The sequence below is a fragment of the Porites lutea genome, chromosome 13 (assembly GCF_958299795.1).
Source record: "Porites lutea chromosome 13, jaPorLute2.1, whole genome shotgun sequence".
Classification (NCBI taxonomy): Eukaryota; Metazoa; Cnidaria; class Anthozoa; order Scleractinia; family Poritidae; genus Porites; species Porites lutea.
The window spans coordinates 1,838,952-1,855,710 of NC_133213.1; the positions used below are offsets into that span (position 1 = coordinate 1,838,952).

The 16,759-nt window shown below is 39.8% G+C and overlaps 3 protein-coding genes and 1 long non-coding RNA gene across 4 annotated transcripts; 1 reads left to right on the forward strand and 3 right to left on the reverse strand.

Moving 5' to 3' along the window:
- Positions 1 to 5,035: 5,035 nt before the first annotated feature.
- Positions 5,036 to 6,367, reverse strand: LOC140922946 (transmembrane protein 121B-like). Its single transcript, XM_073372995.1, has 2 exons — positions 6,244 to 6,367; positions 5,036 to 6,062 (listed from the first exon to the last, which is right to left on the reverse strand). Exon 2 carries the CDS (start codon positions 6,056 to 6,058, stop codon positions 5,060 to 5,062), a length of 999 nt encoding a protein of 332 aa, XP_073229096.1. The 5' UTR covers positions 6,059 to 6,062; positions 6,244 to 6,367; the 3' UTR covers positions 5,036 to 5,059.
- A 1,377-nt stretch (positions 6,368 to 7,744) lies between these two features.
- Positions 7,745 to 9,419, forward strand: LOC140923289 (uncharacterized). Its single transcript, XR_012164146.1, has 3 exons — positions 7,745 to 7,844; positions 8,362 to 8,504; positions 9,193 to 9,419. It is a non-coding gene; the product is annotated as an uncharacterized lncRNA (long non-coding RNA).
- A 38-nt stretch (positions 9,420 to 9,457) lies between these two features.
- LOC140923288 (uncharacterized) lies at positions 9,458 to 14,093 on the reverse strand. The gene is made up of 5 exons (XM_073373383.1): positions 14,072 to 14,093; positions 13,420 to 13,692; positions 12,354 to 12,659; positions 11,452 to 11,709; positions 9,458 to 10,978 (listed from the first exon to the last, which is right to left on the reverse strand). Exons 2-5 carry the CDS (start codon positions 13,526 to 13,528, stop codon positions 10,404 to 10,406), a joined length of 1,248 nt encoding a protein of 415 aa, XP_073229484.1. The 5' UTR covers positions 13,529 to 13,692; positions 14,072 to 14,093; the 3' UTR covers positions 9,458 to 10,403.
- Positions 14,094 to 14,112: 19 nt separating this feature from the next.
- LOC140923290 (uncharacterized) lies at positions 14,113 to 16,422 on the reverse strand. Its single transcript, XM_073373384.1, has 2 exons — positions 15,698 to 16,422; positions 14,113 to 14,607 (listed from the first exon to the last, which is right to left on the reverse strand). Exons 1-2 carry the CDS (start codon positions 16,361 to 16,363, stop codon positions 14,191 to 14,193), a joined length of 1,083 nt encoding a protein of 360 aa, XP_073229485.1. The 5' UTR covers positions 16,364 to 16,422; the 3' UTR covers positions 14,113 to 14,190.
- Between the last annotated feature and the right edge of the window lie 337 nt (positions 16,423 to 16,759).

Consider the following 16,759-nt stretch of genomic DNA (forward strand, 5'->3'; position numbering starts at 1 on the left):
ACAGAATTCTACTCTCGTAATAACGCAGACACGGCATTTTGACTTACTTTTCTCTGAATGCTAATTTCTAGTCCAAAAGACACATTTCAAGGAAACATTATTTTTTTTTGCTTACCAGGACAGTTGAGCAACACTGAAGGGTCGGCTACTCCGAAGTCAAGTCGACGGCCTTTCTTATGTTTCCAAATGGGCACTCGGGGATACTCGGTTTCCTTTCGGCGAATTCTTGGCTCGTCGAAGTTTAACTGTCGCGTTGCAGTTTCCAGGGAACACATATTCAGTCGTTTAACAGAGTTTATGGAGCTTGCACGTTTGCTTTAGATACGGTATTGAGTGGTTTAAGAATCGTTAGTTCCTCTATTTATTTGTTTGAGGAACGCGTGCTATTCGTAAATCTATTGTTTGAAAAATTGAATGGATTTGAAAAGAAATTAGTGTAATTGTTTAACTTACTTAAAAGTAGATTTGTCTCACTTCGGTATTGGTTAAAAAGTTGCAAAGAAAGAACAATAAAAACTCCACCTCCTACTCTTTTAAAATAAACAGTTAGGTTGTATAGATGAGCTTTGAGTAGATTTGAAGCTCATGGATTGTCCTAATTATATTCGATGTAGCAAGCCAAATTTTACAGACATTTTATCCAGATTGGCCGCTTTTTGTTGAAAACTGGAATCAGCTATCGTTTATCAAGTAACTAATATCACGCCTTTTTCGGCTCGTTACTAACAATCCTTTCAGCTTTCTTTCTGTGCGTTGTGGAAATTTTTGATGATTTTTATTCTGCTCGCGTGTGTACCGAATCTGCGTGCTGTCCGTGTTGCAAGACCACTATCACTTATGTATCACTTAATTTGACAGAGATTGGCTTCACTATCCTTTTATTATTATTTTTTTTGGCTAATGCCAATTATCCCATTTGAATAGCAATCTACTGGATTTCATGATCAGCAAATAAAATAATCAGAAGCTAGTTAATAAAAATGTGTCAAGTCAAGTTTGTGTAGACGCCGTTAAGAAGTTGATTGATCGATGTGGTCTGTATATTTTCTATGAGAAAGTTCGAAAAAGCACAAAAAAAGTTCGTGCAAAAAAATTTCACAACCTTGGGAGAGCGTATAATGGAAGTTGCCTATAAACCGTGAAGTGCAATTGCGTCTGTGATTAATTATAAATGTTAAGATGTAAACCGAACAAGAAAGTAAGGTCACTTTTTACATTATGATATACCGGTAATCTAGCTTGTCAGGCAGACGCTAACTCTCCAAGTCCTAAGAGCGACCAAAGTCAATTTTCTTTTAACGATATCCATACATAATCTAGAGAAAATGTTGTGAGAATCAATGAAATGATCACCTGATGGGAAAGGCTTTAATAAGTAGACAAATTCTCTCTACTAATTCCATTTAGTAAGGGGAGTGCACGCGCGTGCCTCTCCCGTCTCGCCCCTTCAGTCACGCGCGTGGTCATTGTCGTGCCTTGGGCGTTTTGCTCGACGGACCAGGAAAAAAAGAGACTGCTCGTAGTCTAGGAAATGTATAGAGATCAGTCTGCAGAATTTGTATTTGGATATTAGGGCTTAAAGAGTTGAAGAAATGAGGGAGGGGAAGCCGGAGCATCTTTTTTTCCCTTTTTAACGCCTGCCAAGCAGGCTATGTGATATCAAGCGTAGACTACGAGCAGTCTCTTTCTGTTTTAGCCTGTCGAGGGAAAGGGCTGCCGCCCTTGTTTCTCGCGTTCCGCGGCTCGACGCTCTCACGCGCATGCACTCCTTAAACTAAATCTGAAGAAAAAGAGAGACTGCTCACAGTCTAAGGAAAGCGCGGATATCTGATATTTTACTGCTCGCGTCAGTGTGCTCGGGACTGTGATTGCTGCAATGATGCCCTACCTCTACTTAGTTTAGTTTACCGCATTCCACTATTAAATAGTCTATCGACTTTTCAAATATAAAGAACTTTGTAGTGAGTTAATTTAATAGGCGGCGAGATCTGTTTTGTTGGCATAAGAATCACGGGTGCTAAAAACCGCCAAGCATGAAGGTGACACTGAAATTACGTTTTTAAAAACGCAACAAACAATAAGTCCAATTTGTTTGATTGAATCAGTGTCGCGTGAAATCAAAGAATTCTCATTATACACTTGAAGTTGTTTACACATGCTCAGTTTAAATAGTCTTTGTATCACACATGCCAAAATAATCTTATGATTGAAAACTATGGTTTATGGAATCGGGTTTAGGAAAGTTAAGCACGATAAAATTAATCCCGTGATGAATGACCTATTTTGGACCTTTGAAAGTTCGGTTTTGTTTTTTTTTTGGCTACAAACTTTACATTTTTACTATATTAAAGCATTCCCCTTGTTGTTGTTTCCTCACATTTTTGCCCTTGATAATGTGCTGGTGCAAGACTTAAGTCCGGCCATTGTCTCGGTTGGGTTCAAATCCCAAGGATACAGTAAAGAATCTTTAGGCATACTTACATAACACAAAGGCCATAAAAATCTAGTCACTTTAATATTGACCCAGCTTGCAATATAATACTATTCTGAAACAATACAGGGAATATTTTAAAGCAAAGAAGAGTTTTATTCTCTCAAAAAGCCTAGTTTATTGAAGCAACAGCTATGTTTTCACAAAATGTAAAAAAAAAAAAAAAATTCTAAAGAACATGTTAAACAGTTACGACCACTGAGCCTATAATGGTTTGACTGAGAAAAAAAAGGTACTTAAAACAAAAACCTCATTTACTAAAATTCCTATATATGTCATCCAACCTTTGAAAAAAAAAACATAATTATCAACGCATGCAATGAACTGAGCTTTTTTTCAAAAATAATATCTCCACAACAAAATTAATATATTACCTATGTATTTTTACACCTATCCCTCCCTCCCTGGTTAAGAACTCCTCCTGGGCTGAGTTGTTCAAAGCTGGGTTAAGATAACCCAGGGTTAGTATGAGATTTGAATTCAGATTTGAAAGCTTGAAGAGCACTTTAGTTTTAATTCTTTTTGTCTACAAGTTGATGATTGGAAGCTCTAAAAATAACAGAGGAAATTATCTGAGAAAATGCTTTTGAGCACAAGAAAAGGAAACCCGGGTTAAATTTAACCCGGGTTAAGCGCTAATCAGCCTTCGGACAACTGGGCCCTGAAGTCCATCCAGGCCATAACTCAGGGCAAATTATTGGGCTTGGAATAGAACAGGCCTAATGGCCTCCAGCAATAATCATTACTTAACCCTTTAAGCCCCAGTATCCACATACCAATTCTCCAAACTGATCTCCATACATTTCCTTAAAGAATTAGTTGAGAGAATTTGATAATAGATCAAGGCAGTTTCTCTAGGGTGATCATTTTATTTATTCTCATAACGTATCGCTTGACAGTGTATGGATATTGTTAGGAGAAAATTGATCTTGGTCACTATTGGGACTAAAAGGGTTAATGTACATTACTACACATTCAGCAGAAAAAAGTGACAATGAAGTAAGCATCAACTGCCATTTTAAAACCCTGAGCGTATCCCTATCAAAATGATGCTAACTTCTTGATTGTCTTTCAATAAAAGCTTGAAAATATACTGCTGAATTTTCCATATTTACAAGAAACTACAATAGTACACATCCTTAACAGGACTGGACTGCACTGCTAGGAATGCTGGCTGTGTCACTAACTGAAAAAAATTTTCATGTAATCACCAGGCTTACAGTGCGACTACAATAACTGGGGCCACCTAGACAAAGTTGACCAATTGGATTTCAGGAAAATAATGATACATTCCAAGAAAGTTAGTTGTCAATCATATTTACCATGTAAAAAAATAAATCTGGATCAAAGTCAACCAATTACAACCTACAGACGTGACCTTTAGAAAGCATTTGTTTCCCGAGAGGTCCGTTGGAGTGAGTAATGGAAGCGAAAAACTTCAACAATAGTTAATATATATTTTAGACTTGCGGTCTCATGTTAATGCAAAGCACTGCAATAGAAGCAAGGAAATTGCTGGTAGATGACAAAATAACAGCTCATGTCAAAGAAATATATCTCATGGATGTTGTATGCAAAGGTTCAAATAGAAACATTGTCTGGTGAAACATTTTGTCTTCCTGAAATACTGCTATCCATATTAAATTTTGTGCTGCGAGTAACTTATTGTTTTTTACGCACTGCTGATTGGCCCAGAACTGACTTCCTTGGAATATACTGTTATTTTCCTATAATCTGATTGGTCAACTTTGTTTAAGTGGCCCCGGTTACAGAGGGTGCACTGTAAAATTCACCATCACATTTCTATCATTGCACAACAGCATTCCAGTCCTGGCAGTATGCAGGATGTTGGCAACATGAAACTAGTTTAATGGTCTTAGCTCCAACAAGTCTCCTGAAGCTCGGGGGGGGGGGGGGGGTACTCCCATACATTACCTATACGGGTATGTGCCGCCCAACGGGGTCGTGATTTTGCAGCTCCTGATTTAGAACGGGGTATCCATTTCAGAGGCGTTTTCTAGAATGGGGTATAATATTTCGAACGCACAAAAGCTCCAGTTTTGTAAGCAGCCATTTGAAATTATTCAAGGGCGGCACATACCCACCCAAAAAATACCCAAGTGCCCCCCCCCCGCCACCCCTCCTCCGGGCCTGAAGTGTAGTGGTTGAGCATCTGGACTAGTACCCAGAAGGTGGTAGGTTTGACTCTTGTTGGGAGCACTGGCTTTTTTTCTTCCGAGCCACCTGTGTCACTTCTTGAAAAAAATCTTTCTCATGTATTCACCAGGATTAAAACTTGCACCAATGCATTTCTATCATTACTGATATATTATCAACAGTTCTGACATTAAAAACAGCTCTTATTCCAGGGCTACTTCTCTCAAAACTTTGATCTGTCTTGGAGCAGTTTATACCTCCACAGCAACATGTGCTAAGAGCAGGTAAAATGTATTATGTAGCTCTTGCTATAAATTTACCTCTGGAAACAGAAAAAGTACAGAGGCAGCTTTAGATAATATTATTGCCATTGTCCATTTACAGTGTATCACACTTTGTAGACCCAAATTCTTACAACAGAGAATCCAATGCAATATTAGCATCATCTCTCTCTTGCGCAACGGTGCCACAACGATTCTTGTGGCCATCAATCGCATCTGGTGCAAAATGCTTTTCACAAGTAGGACACTGTTTTGGTTTCTCAGGTCCCAAGGATTCGTAAATATCAAAGGCATAAATGGCCGAAGCAATGGCATTCTTGCCGATAAAAACCGACACATCTTGATTGTATTGTGTCCAAAGAATAATTCTAATCGCTCCTAAAGGAATATTGATCAAAAGAATGTAGGAAATTGAGTACATGACCTTGAAGGAGGCAGAGCGAACTTGACCTTTGACAATAGCACTTAATTCTAGTAATGCAAGAGTTGGTAGAAAAAAGTTGATGCATGCAAAAACAATGATAGCATTTTCCAGTCCAACTGGAAGTTTCAGCTCTATGTCATCCATGAACAAGATTTCCAAGATGTCGATGCTGTCGAGGAGATCCAGTGTTACTCCAGCAGAGACCTTGTCAATGTAGACTTTTCTTTGAGAATAGGGTTTAGAATCGTGGTGTGAATTCACCAGCAGAAGGAACAGCATTGGCGTGATACACAGTGCAATCTTAAGTATATTCTGACCAAATACCTTAGCATCGCCAAGCTGATCTGCGAAGCGTTTAAAAATCACCGCTACTTCAGGTACCAGGGTGATCGCTACATAGGCAAACCACGCGATGAAAACATACGGAATCTCGTCTGCGTAATCTCCTGGGTCTTTATCACGGCCGTCGACCTTCTCCTTTTTGAATCTTCTTCGAACCTTTTTCAACTTGGAAAGGAATTTTCTTTTAGCTAGGAACATAACTCCAATCCAAATAGCAACAACGATGATATCAGTTGCGACGAATCCCAGCGAGTTTGTATCATGATGTTCGACAAGATAAACATCCAAAATGGCGCCCTGTAGTATTAATAGAATAATACAGACTGCTTTTCCCACGATTTCGAAGTCTAAGCAGCACCCCATGTCCCTGAAATCAAGCAAGGTTAAAATTAAACTTTAGCTGGTGATGGTCTCCCGAAAGCTAAAAGGAGCCGCGTTTTGGTAAACGAAAATTGATCCGACTGAACAAATTCGTGACTTGTTCGGGCAATTAAACAGCTCGATTTCATTCAAAAGACATTAGAAAATGTAATTTTCCCGTTCCTTACCTTCGATTCTTTAAGGGTCAACGATCTTAGTATGCAATTAATCTTCTCTGGATAATTTTAGAGTGACGATTTTCAAGAAAAGACGATCAAAAGATCGCCATGTTTATATTAGACCAAGGGGTGTAGGCCGAGTAAAACCTGGGAAAGAGTCACAGGAAACCTACGATTTTAGAGTTGCCGTTTGTCTTAGAAAGAGACTGATTGTGATCAGCTGCCAATCAAGGTAACGAACGTTTGGAGCCTTACCCCTTTAAAAATCGATAATAAAAAGTTTAAGACTGTAGAATTCTGCTTTTACTAAGTATCTTTTAGCCTCCCCGCAGACGTCCTTTGGGGTTCGTTTACCAGGGAATGAATGCGTGACAAACGAACCCCAAAGGACGTCTGCGGGGAGGCTAAGTATCTTTATGTTTTTAGATTACGGAAGTAATGAGCCGATTATTTGACAAACAGAATGTATACTTTTCATTTCCGTTTCGCGTACTGGAGAAGTCTATAAAATGTTGAGAATCAGTTAACACCTACCAGATCAGTAATCACGACATGAATAAAAAATTATGGTCATACTGGTTTAGAGGATCTTATATCACTGTCGTTTTCTAGTGTCAGGCATCATGAAAGGATACACGTCAAAGTTAATAAAACTCTTCGTCTCTATTGTCTCCTTTGTCGTGATTTCTTTTACCAAAAAAAAAAAAAAAAAAAAAAAAAAAAACAGTGACAACGACTCTAACACGAAGTAAGTGTTCTTTCTGACCGGACTCGACCCTCTTTCACTCACATATATAAAAGTTACCGAAAATTTTCTTTAAGGTACTTGGGCCACAGAAATTCTAAATGGGAAAAGATTGGCTGCAACAAAACATTATTTCAACGGGCATCTTTGATCTCTTGGCGATGTGATTTTGTAACTAAGCAACATAACATTTCTTCGGGATAATGCGGCAATAAGCTTTATTTCGGCTAAGTATCGCACAACACTGAAAGTTATTAAACTTTTCCTCCGTTGCTACGGAACTCATTTCGTTTTCCAGCAATAACTCACTGACTGAAGACTTAACGTCCCCATTCTGTTTTTTCGAGTTTTTGATTTTGATGAAAGTGCCGAACGATGGCTAAAATTCTCTGGAAAAAGCCTACAACTAAAAACTAAATTAAGAGAACAATGAAGTTGGATAACCCGAGTGTTAGGAAACTCGCGAGTTTTTCTCGTCTGATCATGAAAATCCGCGTTTTGTAATAATTCCTGACGAAATCTCTGCACATGATTAAAAACAAGTTTGGAATAAATTCAAAAGATCAAAATTGACTTGCTTTTCATTTTAGAACGCTGACAGAGTTAAATATTTAGGCTGCAAAGTCAATAAAGTCTTCCTTAATACGGCAACGGCTTTCAACAAAAAAAGAACAGGAAATATGAAGCAATCAATTCTCTGTTATTACATTGTAATTAATTTTTATTCGACAGTTGGTCTCATTATTTAAGACGCAAACAGGTTAGTTAAGACTGAGAAATTGCTCAAGGCCGCTTATGATCAAGAGAGCAATTTTAACTGACTGTAACAGAACATTTAACTTACTTCTCCATAGCCTAAGCCCAGGTAATTCTAGTTGTAATGATGTGATTTTGATTCTAGGTAGAAATCATGTGACATGTGGCCAGTTAAAACAAACCTTGTCGGTGGTGTTTTCTCTGTCCATGTACCATCTTATAGTCTAAAAATGGTTATCAGGTTTTTCTTTTTCAAATTTAATTTTAATCATTTTCGAGTGAAACGTTACTAGAGAGCTTTTCAGGAACGTCAACCATAATGCGCTGTACGCCGTACAGTAAAACTACGACTGGTTTTTCACATCAGACACCGAGTAATATACTGTTCGATCCAGAAAATGTTGCCATATTTTATACATTAATTTTTTTAGTGTAATTATATTACATGAGGTTGTTACGGTCTTGCCGTTCATATTTTAAGCGCGCATTTTAGAGTGCTTTTTTTTAAATTTGTGCATGGTCATTTTCTTCTCCTTAATCTTGTACGTTTACCATCAAATACTTCCAGAACACAGGAAATGTGCAGTACCACCCGATTCAGTGTTCAAACTATTTTATTTATACAGGTAGCTTCATTCTTCGAAGCAAGATGAACCGAAATCTGCTCTTTTTAATAGCGTTTGTTCTTCTTGGAGCATGCGTCGTGTTGGCAGGGCAAAGCCAAAGAGGGAAAGCAATTCTGCATCGGCTGAAGCTATTGTCCGACCAGGTACTCCTAACATAGAGAGAGATTTTAAACGAAAAAGTAATTGTGATTTCGCCGTCTCGTTTTTTAATATGGTAGCGACAGGCCCCATATCAGTACGGGGGTGCCGACATTGGAAAACGAGAAGACCCTGGAGATGAGGCTAGTAAAGAACTTTACCTTTTTTACCGTGCGGCCTGTTTCCGTATATTTCAAATAAATTCATAAAAAAATCCAGATCTATGACGTCTCAGTGTTTCCATGGCCAAATAGGCGTATAAACCAACTATCCTTGTACTTCAATGAACCTTCGTCCAACTCCCTTCCAAATGTTATGTTTTCACCCAATTACAGCATGTTTTTTCGTTACGTGTCCACGTATAGATGCAAAAGATGTTTAGATGCAAGCTGATTTTGCCACTATTTTAGTAGCTATCATGTAACAGCAGTGCCGGATCCAGACCTAGAGATAATGGGCCGGTGGGGGCAGTCTCCAAAACCTTTTTTGGGCTCTTCGGTCCAGAGTTTGGTCTAAATATAAGGGGAGGGGGGGGAGGGGGGGAGGGGAGAGGGGGGGAGGGGGCAGGGGGGGAGGGAGGGGAGGGGGGGACGGGCCCTTTCCTGGATCCACCACTGAACAGGAAGGCTTCTGGATTACGCTGCAAGTTTGCCACAAAGCTCATAACCTGTTCTCCTGTCATCCTTTCACCAGGAACTGTTTAATGCACAGGTGACAGGCCTAGAAACAAGTAATGCGGAAAGAAAACCTCGGGAAAGATGTTATGCTGGAATAGGATGTACTCAAAGTGGATAAGTCGTTCGTGATGTGCCTTACAACTTCTTTCTTAGGAATTCTACAAAGCAAGTGCAAAACGCATAGAGTAATAACAGTCAATGATAAGAACGCAAAAAAATAAAAATTCTCTCTCTTAGTTACCAACGTGTACTACTTGTCAATCGTGTGTCAGCAAGCCACCTCCAGTAAATAAAATCTGCCTATATTTTGTAATAATAATGGTACAATATTAATAATAATGGTACAATATCGATATTGTTTAATGACTTTAAGAATGTTTTACCAGCCATGAGACTTTCTCACCGAAGTGATCTTTAGTGAAGCCCTGAAGTTCCCCTCCCCATTCTGCTACTCAAATTAACAACAACAGCAACAACAAAAAACTAAATAACCTTTTCATAAATGTGACTCTCCGTGTGCATGGATCTAAGGTACAACTTAGTAACCCCTATCATGACCTGTATCCACGGTACAACTAAGTCACCTAGGCCAACACCGATCACTGGCTACGGTAAGTGCTTTCTTTTTTTCTCATTTATATGCTAGTAGACAAGTCCATCTCTCTACGCCTCCTCTAACCTGGGATCAGGCTCTATTTTCGTTTCGCTTTTTAAATAAGATTTTAGCGCGACCACGTTAGAGAGAATGTATGGAAGGTTACACCTCCTCCAAACATGCTTAACAGAAAACAACACCAAATTGAAAAACAAAACAAAACAAAAAAGTGGCGGAGGTCTTTACAGGATATTCATGGTATATGATACGCAAATGCGACGTATCTTGGAGAAAGTTAATTATAGCTAAATCCCACAATTATCTGTCCTCAGTTTCAGTATATATTCTGAGGTGCACTGATTGGTATTACTATGTATCTTCAGTCGCCCTAGTATTACGCGTAGCGAAAGTTTTCAAGTTGCTAGATTGAGATTTGCATTAATAGCGATATTGAACAACTTGATTGGTGCATTCGGCTGGTCCTAATTCTACATAACCCATCGACTATTTAAATGATGCTAATGAGAATTCAAATGTAATTGCAAGAGCACTGACTTATTTATGCTAACTGCTCTTCTGTAATTGCACTCTTTAAGGGCTGACGACCAGTATTCTACGAAGTTTCGTTAGTTTCAATTGTCAACGAGCAAATGAACTGTCTGTGAGACAAAAAGGCGAGAGCGTCGACCTTTAAGCATGACAAAAACAGTATCTGTCTTTCCCACGTCCTGATGATCAGTAGCTTTTGCGTAAACAGAGATAATCACGCAGCGCCCTTTTATTACGCTTTTAGGAGTCACGCGACGTGGTAACACGTAGCTAAGTACGTCTTTTACGACAACAACGTCGAAAGTATCAGTGGTTCCAAAGTTACATAGTTGAAAATGGATAAACGTGGTTCTTCCAAGAGGGAGTGTGAAATCATTGCTTGCGTATCTGCCCCTTAATACAGCGGTGGCTGGTTTGACCGTTTGGCGGGAAATTCTTTCAAATTGGTAACCACTCCTTGTTGTTCCCTTTAGCTTGAGCTTGAATGACCTTGCAAGTGCTTTTGGATTAAACCTGGCGATAAAATGGCTTTGAGATTGTTGTTGAAGCGTGACATCAATGATGTGGTCTCCCTTTGTGGTTATAAGTTGCAGTCTTAAGGAAGTGTTGTCAACTTTTTCTGATCCGGCCAAAGAAATAATTATTTTGTTCACCTTGCCTACATGAAAAAATGAAACCTTGTGGTAACAAAACGAAAATCACAAAATACAAAAAAAAACAGATCGATGGTCAGTCAGATAGAAGCTAAGGGGTAAATGCATGGTAGCAAAGCAGGTTCGCTGAGAAGGCACTTCATTAATACATAGCGGACACCCTCGGCATGCGGAAATCCATATGGTGCCCGTTACTGGAGTGGCTGGCCGCTGACTGGAATGGTTCTCATTGAAGCTCGCTTCAGTCGCTTTTAACAACTTATCAAAGGGTCGTCGGACTTGTAGAAGACTAGTCTAAGAACTAAGTCTATTTCTTAAAAAACACATTGTGACCTAATGGGTGTATTTAGCGGGGTTGAAACCCCGCGACTCCCCGCCGATCCCCGATCCGCGAAGCGTTGTAAGACTGAAATAAACCCAGGGCAAAGCTCCGTGTCAATTCTCTCCCCTCCCCTGTCAAAAAGATTGTTTAACTCACCAGGAACTGGATTTGATATGGGGACTTCAACAGTGTGTCTTCTGCCCCAAGGCAATGCAACTAAAAAGTAATGCTCAAAGTGTAACTTCGTCGTGCTTGACATGACCAAGATTTCGTGCCCGCCACTACTGCCAGGTACGGTTAGGGTCCAGGCTCCTCGCTTGGGATTGATGATCTCGTATATAGTGAGATGTGAAAGGCTAAGTATTCCAGTTGTTATATTGACGTTGTCTGAGTCTTTTAAGGTAATCCCAGTGCCTGTAAGGACAACAAGATAAGGTTATTTCAGCGCAAGCCTGGTTTAATTTTAAAAAAGTACACGGTATAAATGTCTTCTTTTAAGAACCAAAGGATTTTTTTGGTTCGACGTGGTTTAAGATATTTTTTTTATTTTGATTGATTGACTACCACCGTCAACATAAAAATATCAATCTTCCTTTTGGAGACTTCGGTGAGTTCTATGTTTTCAGTCCCTGGGCTAAATTATGGTTTAACCATTCAAAGGTCTTCAAAGCTAACCTCTTCGACATTTATTAGTTTTGGGCAAAATTTTTAGTAGTATTTGCTATACGAGTTTGTCTTGTTTCCTTTTTAATTCATTTCCTCAGTTTACGGTGAGTATAATAGAGAGATATATAATCACGTTATTACGGCAAACGGCAAACGCCAGTTTGTACCACGTAACTGAATTTGTTCTTTACTTATCGTTAACTGTTTATTAATATTAAATAGTTTCACTCCGGTTTCATCCATGAGAGCTAGTTCAAAAAGTTCAGTTTTAACTTCTTATCTTTTGTTTTGAAAAATTGTCATCTCGAATCTGACGTTCACCTTTGCCGTAAATGTAATTCTTAATCTCTCTAATGTATTAGAGGGTACGTATGCGTCAGAAACTGTAGTACCTTCCTCAACGGTGTAAATGGTCAAGGACATTTTTTCGATTGAATCATCCACCGGAATCCGATATTGACGGTTAGCAGATTCTCCAGCTAGGCTTCTTTTGCTCCTGTCTGGCAAAGTTGACCCAAGGAATATGATACTATCGCCCTCCATCATCCCAATTGTCCAATTGCTCATTTGCTCCAACTCCTTCCTGGTTTGAAACACTATGGCCAGACCAGAAGTACTTTCGGCCAGTTTCAGGAAAGCTGGATGAAGGTCTTTTGGATCTCGTGCATGTACCTCGTCGCCTGCATAATTACAAAGACCTAAGAGAGATTTTGAGAAGTTAAAGTTTGAATAATGGTAGGGTAAGTTAAAATCGCTCATGGTCTACTAGAGGGGCCTTCAAGTCCTTGCTTCACCAGTCATACTGCTCCAAGAGGGGCAATACTACTTTAATTTCCCCGCCCTGGTTGGGATGCTAGTCTCCCCAGGGAGGGGGGGGGGGGTTACTCAACAAAGTTTTATACGGGGAGGCTCCGCTCCGACGTCCAACCCCTCACCCTTTTATGTACCATTTTCAACCAACAAGGTATCCCTTTGTATCCCTTCTATTGACAAATGGTACCATTTTCACAAACCTCGTTTAGAACTTTTTGCATCCCTTTTAACTGCTATAAATACACTGTCTTTTAAATAGGAATAAATTACAAAAACAGAACGTTTTCTCTACCTTTCACAGCCATAAAATGTATTTGCTATCCCTACTGGGCCTTTATACGAAACGAAATGACAGATTTTCCTACCTTTTCACATACTTTAACTCATTGAGCAAAATCCCTGTCGTTTCATATACCTAAAGCCTAAAAAAGGTTGCGTTTCGGGCGGAGCCTCACCGTATAGACCAGTATTGGGGAGTACCCCCCCTCGGCCATTATGACGCGAGGGCACGGCCAATCCCTAAAACATCGGCCTTTAGACTTCAGGTCCGATGTTGCAAGTACAACACAACTTGGAGACAAATTACTGCCCGCTTTTAGTGGTTACCGCAAGTACTGCAGTAGATCACAAAAAAATCTACTAAACCTGATGCCAAAAAGTTGATAGCAACATCATGGACTTCAGCCATCATCTTTACTTCCTCAATCGTCGCCTTTGTTGCGTCTTTTGGTCCTGCATCAGTGAATACGTACATAGGAGAACCATCAAAAGTTAGCTTAGCAAGTGCTCCACGGATTCCCTCAAATGTATACTCTGGGCAGTCCCCTCCTCCAAAGGCCTTCAGCTTCTTTATTTCTTTTTCAAAATCCCCAGCTTCTGTTTCGGATTTAACAACAACTGGGTCTTCTCTTGATGGATCTGCGAAGTAAGTCATAAGGACTAACATAAATCTCTGAGAAGTGGGGAAAGAATTAATGTGTCTGTCAACGCAGCTTAAACAGGGTTTTGACTCTTAAAATATCTTTCTTCAGGAGCTGTAGTAGAGAGTATTCACTTAGGTGGGCAGCCTCTATGCAAATTTACTGGAACAAAAGAAAACATTTATATAAGGAAAGAGTTCAAATCCCACAGGATTTTCTTGGTATACCAAAATGGCCGCCGTTTCATTGTTTTGGAACACCAATATGGCCTCCGTGACGTAATTTGAATACGCTCTCTGCTAAAGACAGCATCTGAAGGAACGTATTTACAAAGATCTCAAGACTGGAAAACAAAAGAATTATGCCCAATCACTTACAAGTGTATGGTTATGGAAATCCTGCTATTTTAATTTGGTAGTAAAAATAACATGAGAGCGATTCAGTTATGGAATAAGATCTATATAGGGGATCCACACGGGCAGACCAAATAGCCCGATTATTTTCTTCCCATTCTTTCTGTGGAAGAATTTGCTGAATTTGCAGAATTTGCATAAAGCGTAAACAACTGAGACTCCCCAGGATGTCTGCTTAAATTTCTGTTTTTCTTACACGGATAAGGGTCATTAAAAGGTGACAGAATGTATTCCTTGATGGGCACTTTCCGGTTGTAATTGATGATGTCCTTGGCGATGTTTTTAGCTGCTTGGATTTCATCCCTCATACTTCCTGTACTATCTATGACAAACATCAAAGACACATCGCCTTGTACTGCCATAAAGCTATCAAATGCGACTCTTCCGACCCTTTTCCGAAGGCTGCGAAGGAAATCACTTCCCTCATTCGTGAAGCTTCTCTTTGTGCGTCCCTGGGGTCTTGGCTTGGTGCTGAGTAAATACATGATCCGTCCCACGATCTGGAAAAATGGTGGAAATATGTTTTGATATGCCTGAAGAATCTTCAGAATACGTGTCTGAGACTAAGTATGATTTCAAGTTTGGAATTCAACCCTGTTACAGCTGTTTCGTCCGTTATGCAATTGGCTCCCGGGGGAAGGGGGCTCCCATTCCACATGGAAGAGATGAGAAGCTCGTCGACTCGTAAGTAAGTCACGCAACGCCAATATGCTTTCCCATACTGGTAACGCTTAGAGGTGTTAGTAAAGAAGAGAGAAGTATTAAGAAAGCAATATTTGATCGCACTGAATGTCTTAATCTGATCGCAATTAAAATTACATACTAAGTACAGTATCGACTCTTACTTGGCTGTCTTTTTTAGAATATAACCTTTTAGGGGTCAAATAAGGCTTGAGGCACGCCCAGCTCAGGCCATTTATTCTGATATATTAAGACAAGCATCCCTTCTTTTCAGATGGGAGTCCCTCTCAATATATCGTTCCAATATCAGTACTAATACCTCTCAGAGCTGTGGTGGTAGTCTAATCCAATGCTCTCTAATATTGAAAATTCTAGACCTCAAACTTGACCAAAAGGGAAGCTTACACGTTAAAAGTTACTTTCTTTGTAATAAAGTAACTTTCATATGCCTGCCGCAAAGATGCGGAGATAAATATTCTAATTAAGCGTGTTAGGAAAACACCATTTCGTTTCTGCTCCCCCATGTAAGGTAAACCAAGACAGTCTTGCATTCTGATTTCCTAACTGTGGACTCTGGATTCCGTTCCGTATTCCTTGAGCTGTATTCCGGAGTCCAAAGCCAAGGATTCCGGATTCCAAAAGCAAAATTTTCCGGGATTCTGGAATCCATTGATTCCCTTACCTGGGGCGAATGCGGGAGAGTTAAATCAGGGCGCCCTGTTAAATGGTAGCTCTGCGCTTGTGGAGCTGAGAGAACTGATGTAATGAAAATTAGATCGCACATATCACGTTGCCTTTACCAACCAGTTTATTACAAGGAAAACTATAGTTCTTGGAACTATCAATAGTTCTTGGAACTAATGTGTCCTTGTTTGTTACGTTTCAGATATAGCGCGTCACTGTCCTTACCTGTCTTGCGTATTTATGGTTGTTTCTCTGGATAGCTCTCTCGACAAGCGCTTTTAGTTTAGGTAGGGTATCATGGCTGAACCTAACGGCATATGCGTTTGCATTCACCAAGGCTAACTCCACATCTTTCAGTGCTTTCATAAATTTGTTCGAGGGCGAAGTACGTGGTCTGTAAACTTCGCGTTTCGTCGAGTTGACAATTGTTGTTTCATTAAATGAGATGAGTACTAACCGTCTTCGAGCATTTTCCCGGCCCGCTTGGACTTTGACTATTACTTCCCTCGGCAAGTTCTTTCTCGTTGGATGATCAAGGAAATTATCAATATCTTCAGGTTGTAAAGTGAAATATTCATCGAACTCCGTTTTGTTGCTTTCATTTTCACCATTTTCTTCAGTTAGTTCCACAAGTTTTACGAAGCTCGCGACGCATTCTTGAATTCCTCCACAACTGTTATTTCGTATAAAATATTTTTTATTGACCAGCTTCGTTTTATTCTTTGGCATTAGGTTAATATCCACGGTTTGTTGGGACCCACGCGAAAAATCTAACAGAGCTTCGCGGGTGAAATGCAGCGAAGGCATAACGTCCCTGAAGGTTTGTTTTGCGGCAAACAACAACGAAAAGAGAGCTGTTACTAGGAAGAGGAAGAAAATGCGTCTCTCCATGATCTTCAGTTGTTTTTACTGTGTTGACCAGTGGGACTACTTGATATCTTGATGGGTTTAGATTGTGATTAGAATGACCAAAGAACCCTTCGAAGTGTATTAGAAACAATTCATTTGAAATGAAATCCTCCGCACTTCCGTTATTTTGTTGCTCATATGGCCCGCCGGGGTAGCAAGTATTTGATATTATATTTCATCTCCCCAAAGAAAAACAAAGCACGTAGTTGTTTTTTGGGATTAAATCGGTCAAAGGGCCGGGATAGCTCAGTGATGACTCGGTCACAGCAGAAACCTATAAGGGGTTGATTCAACCACTCAGTGGGTTTGTGGCCACAGACAAATACCTAGGCATAACGTCCCTGAAGGTTTGTTTTGCGGCAAACAACAACGAAAAGA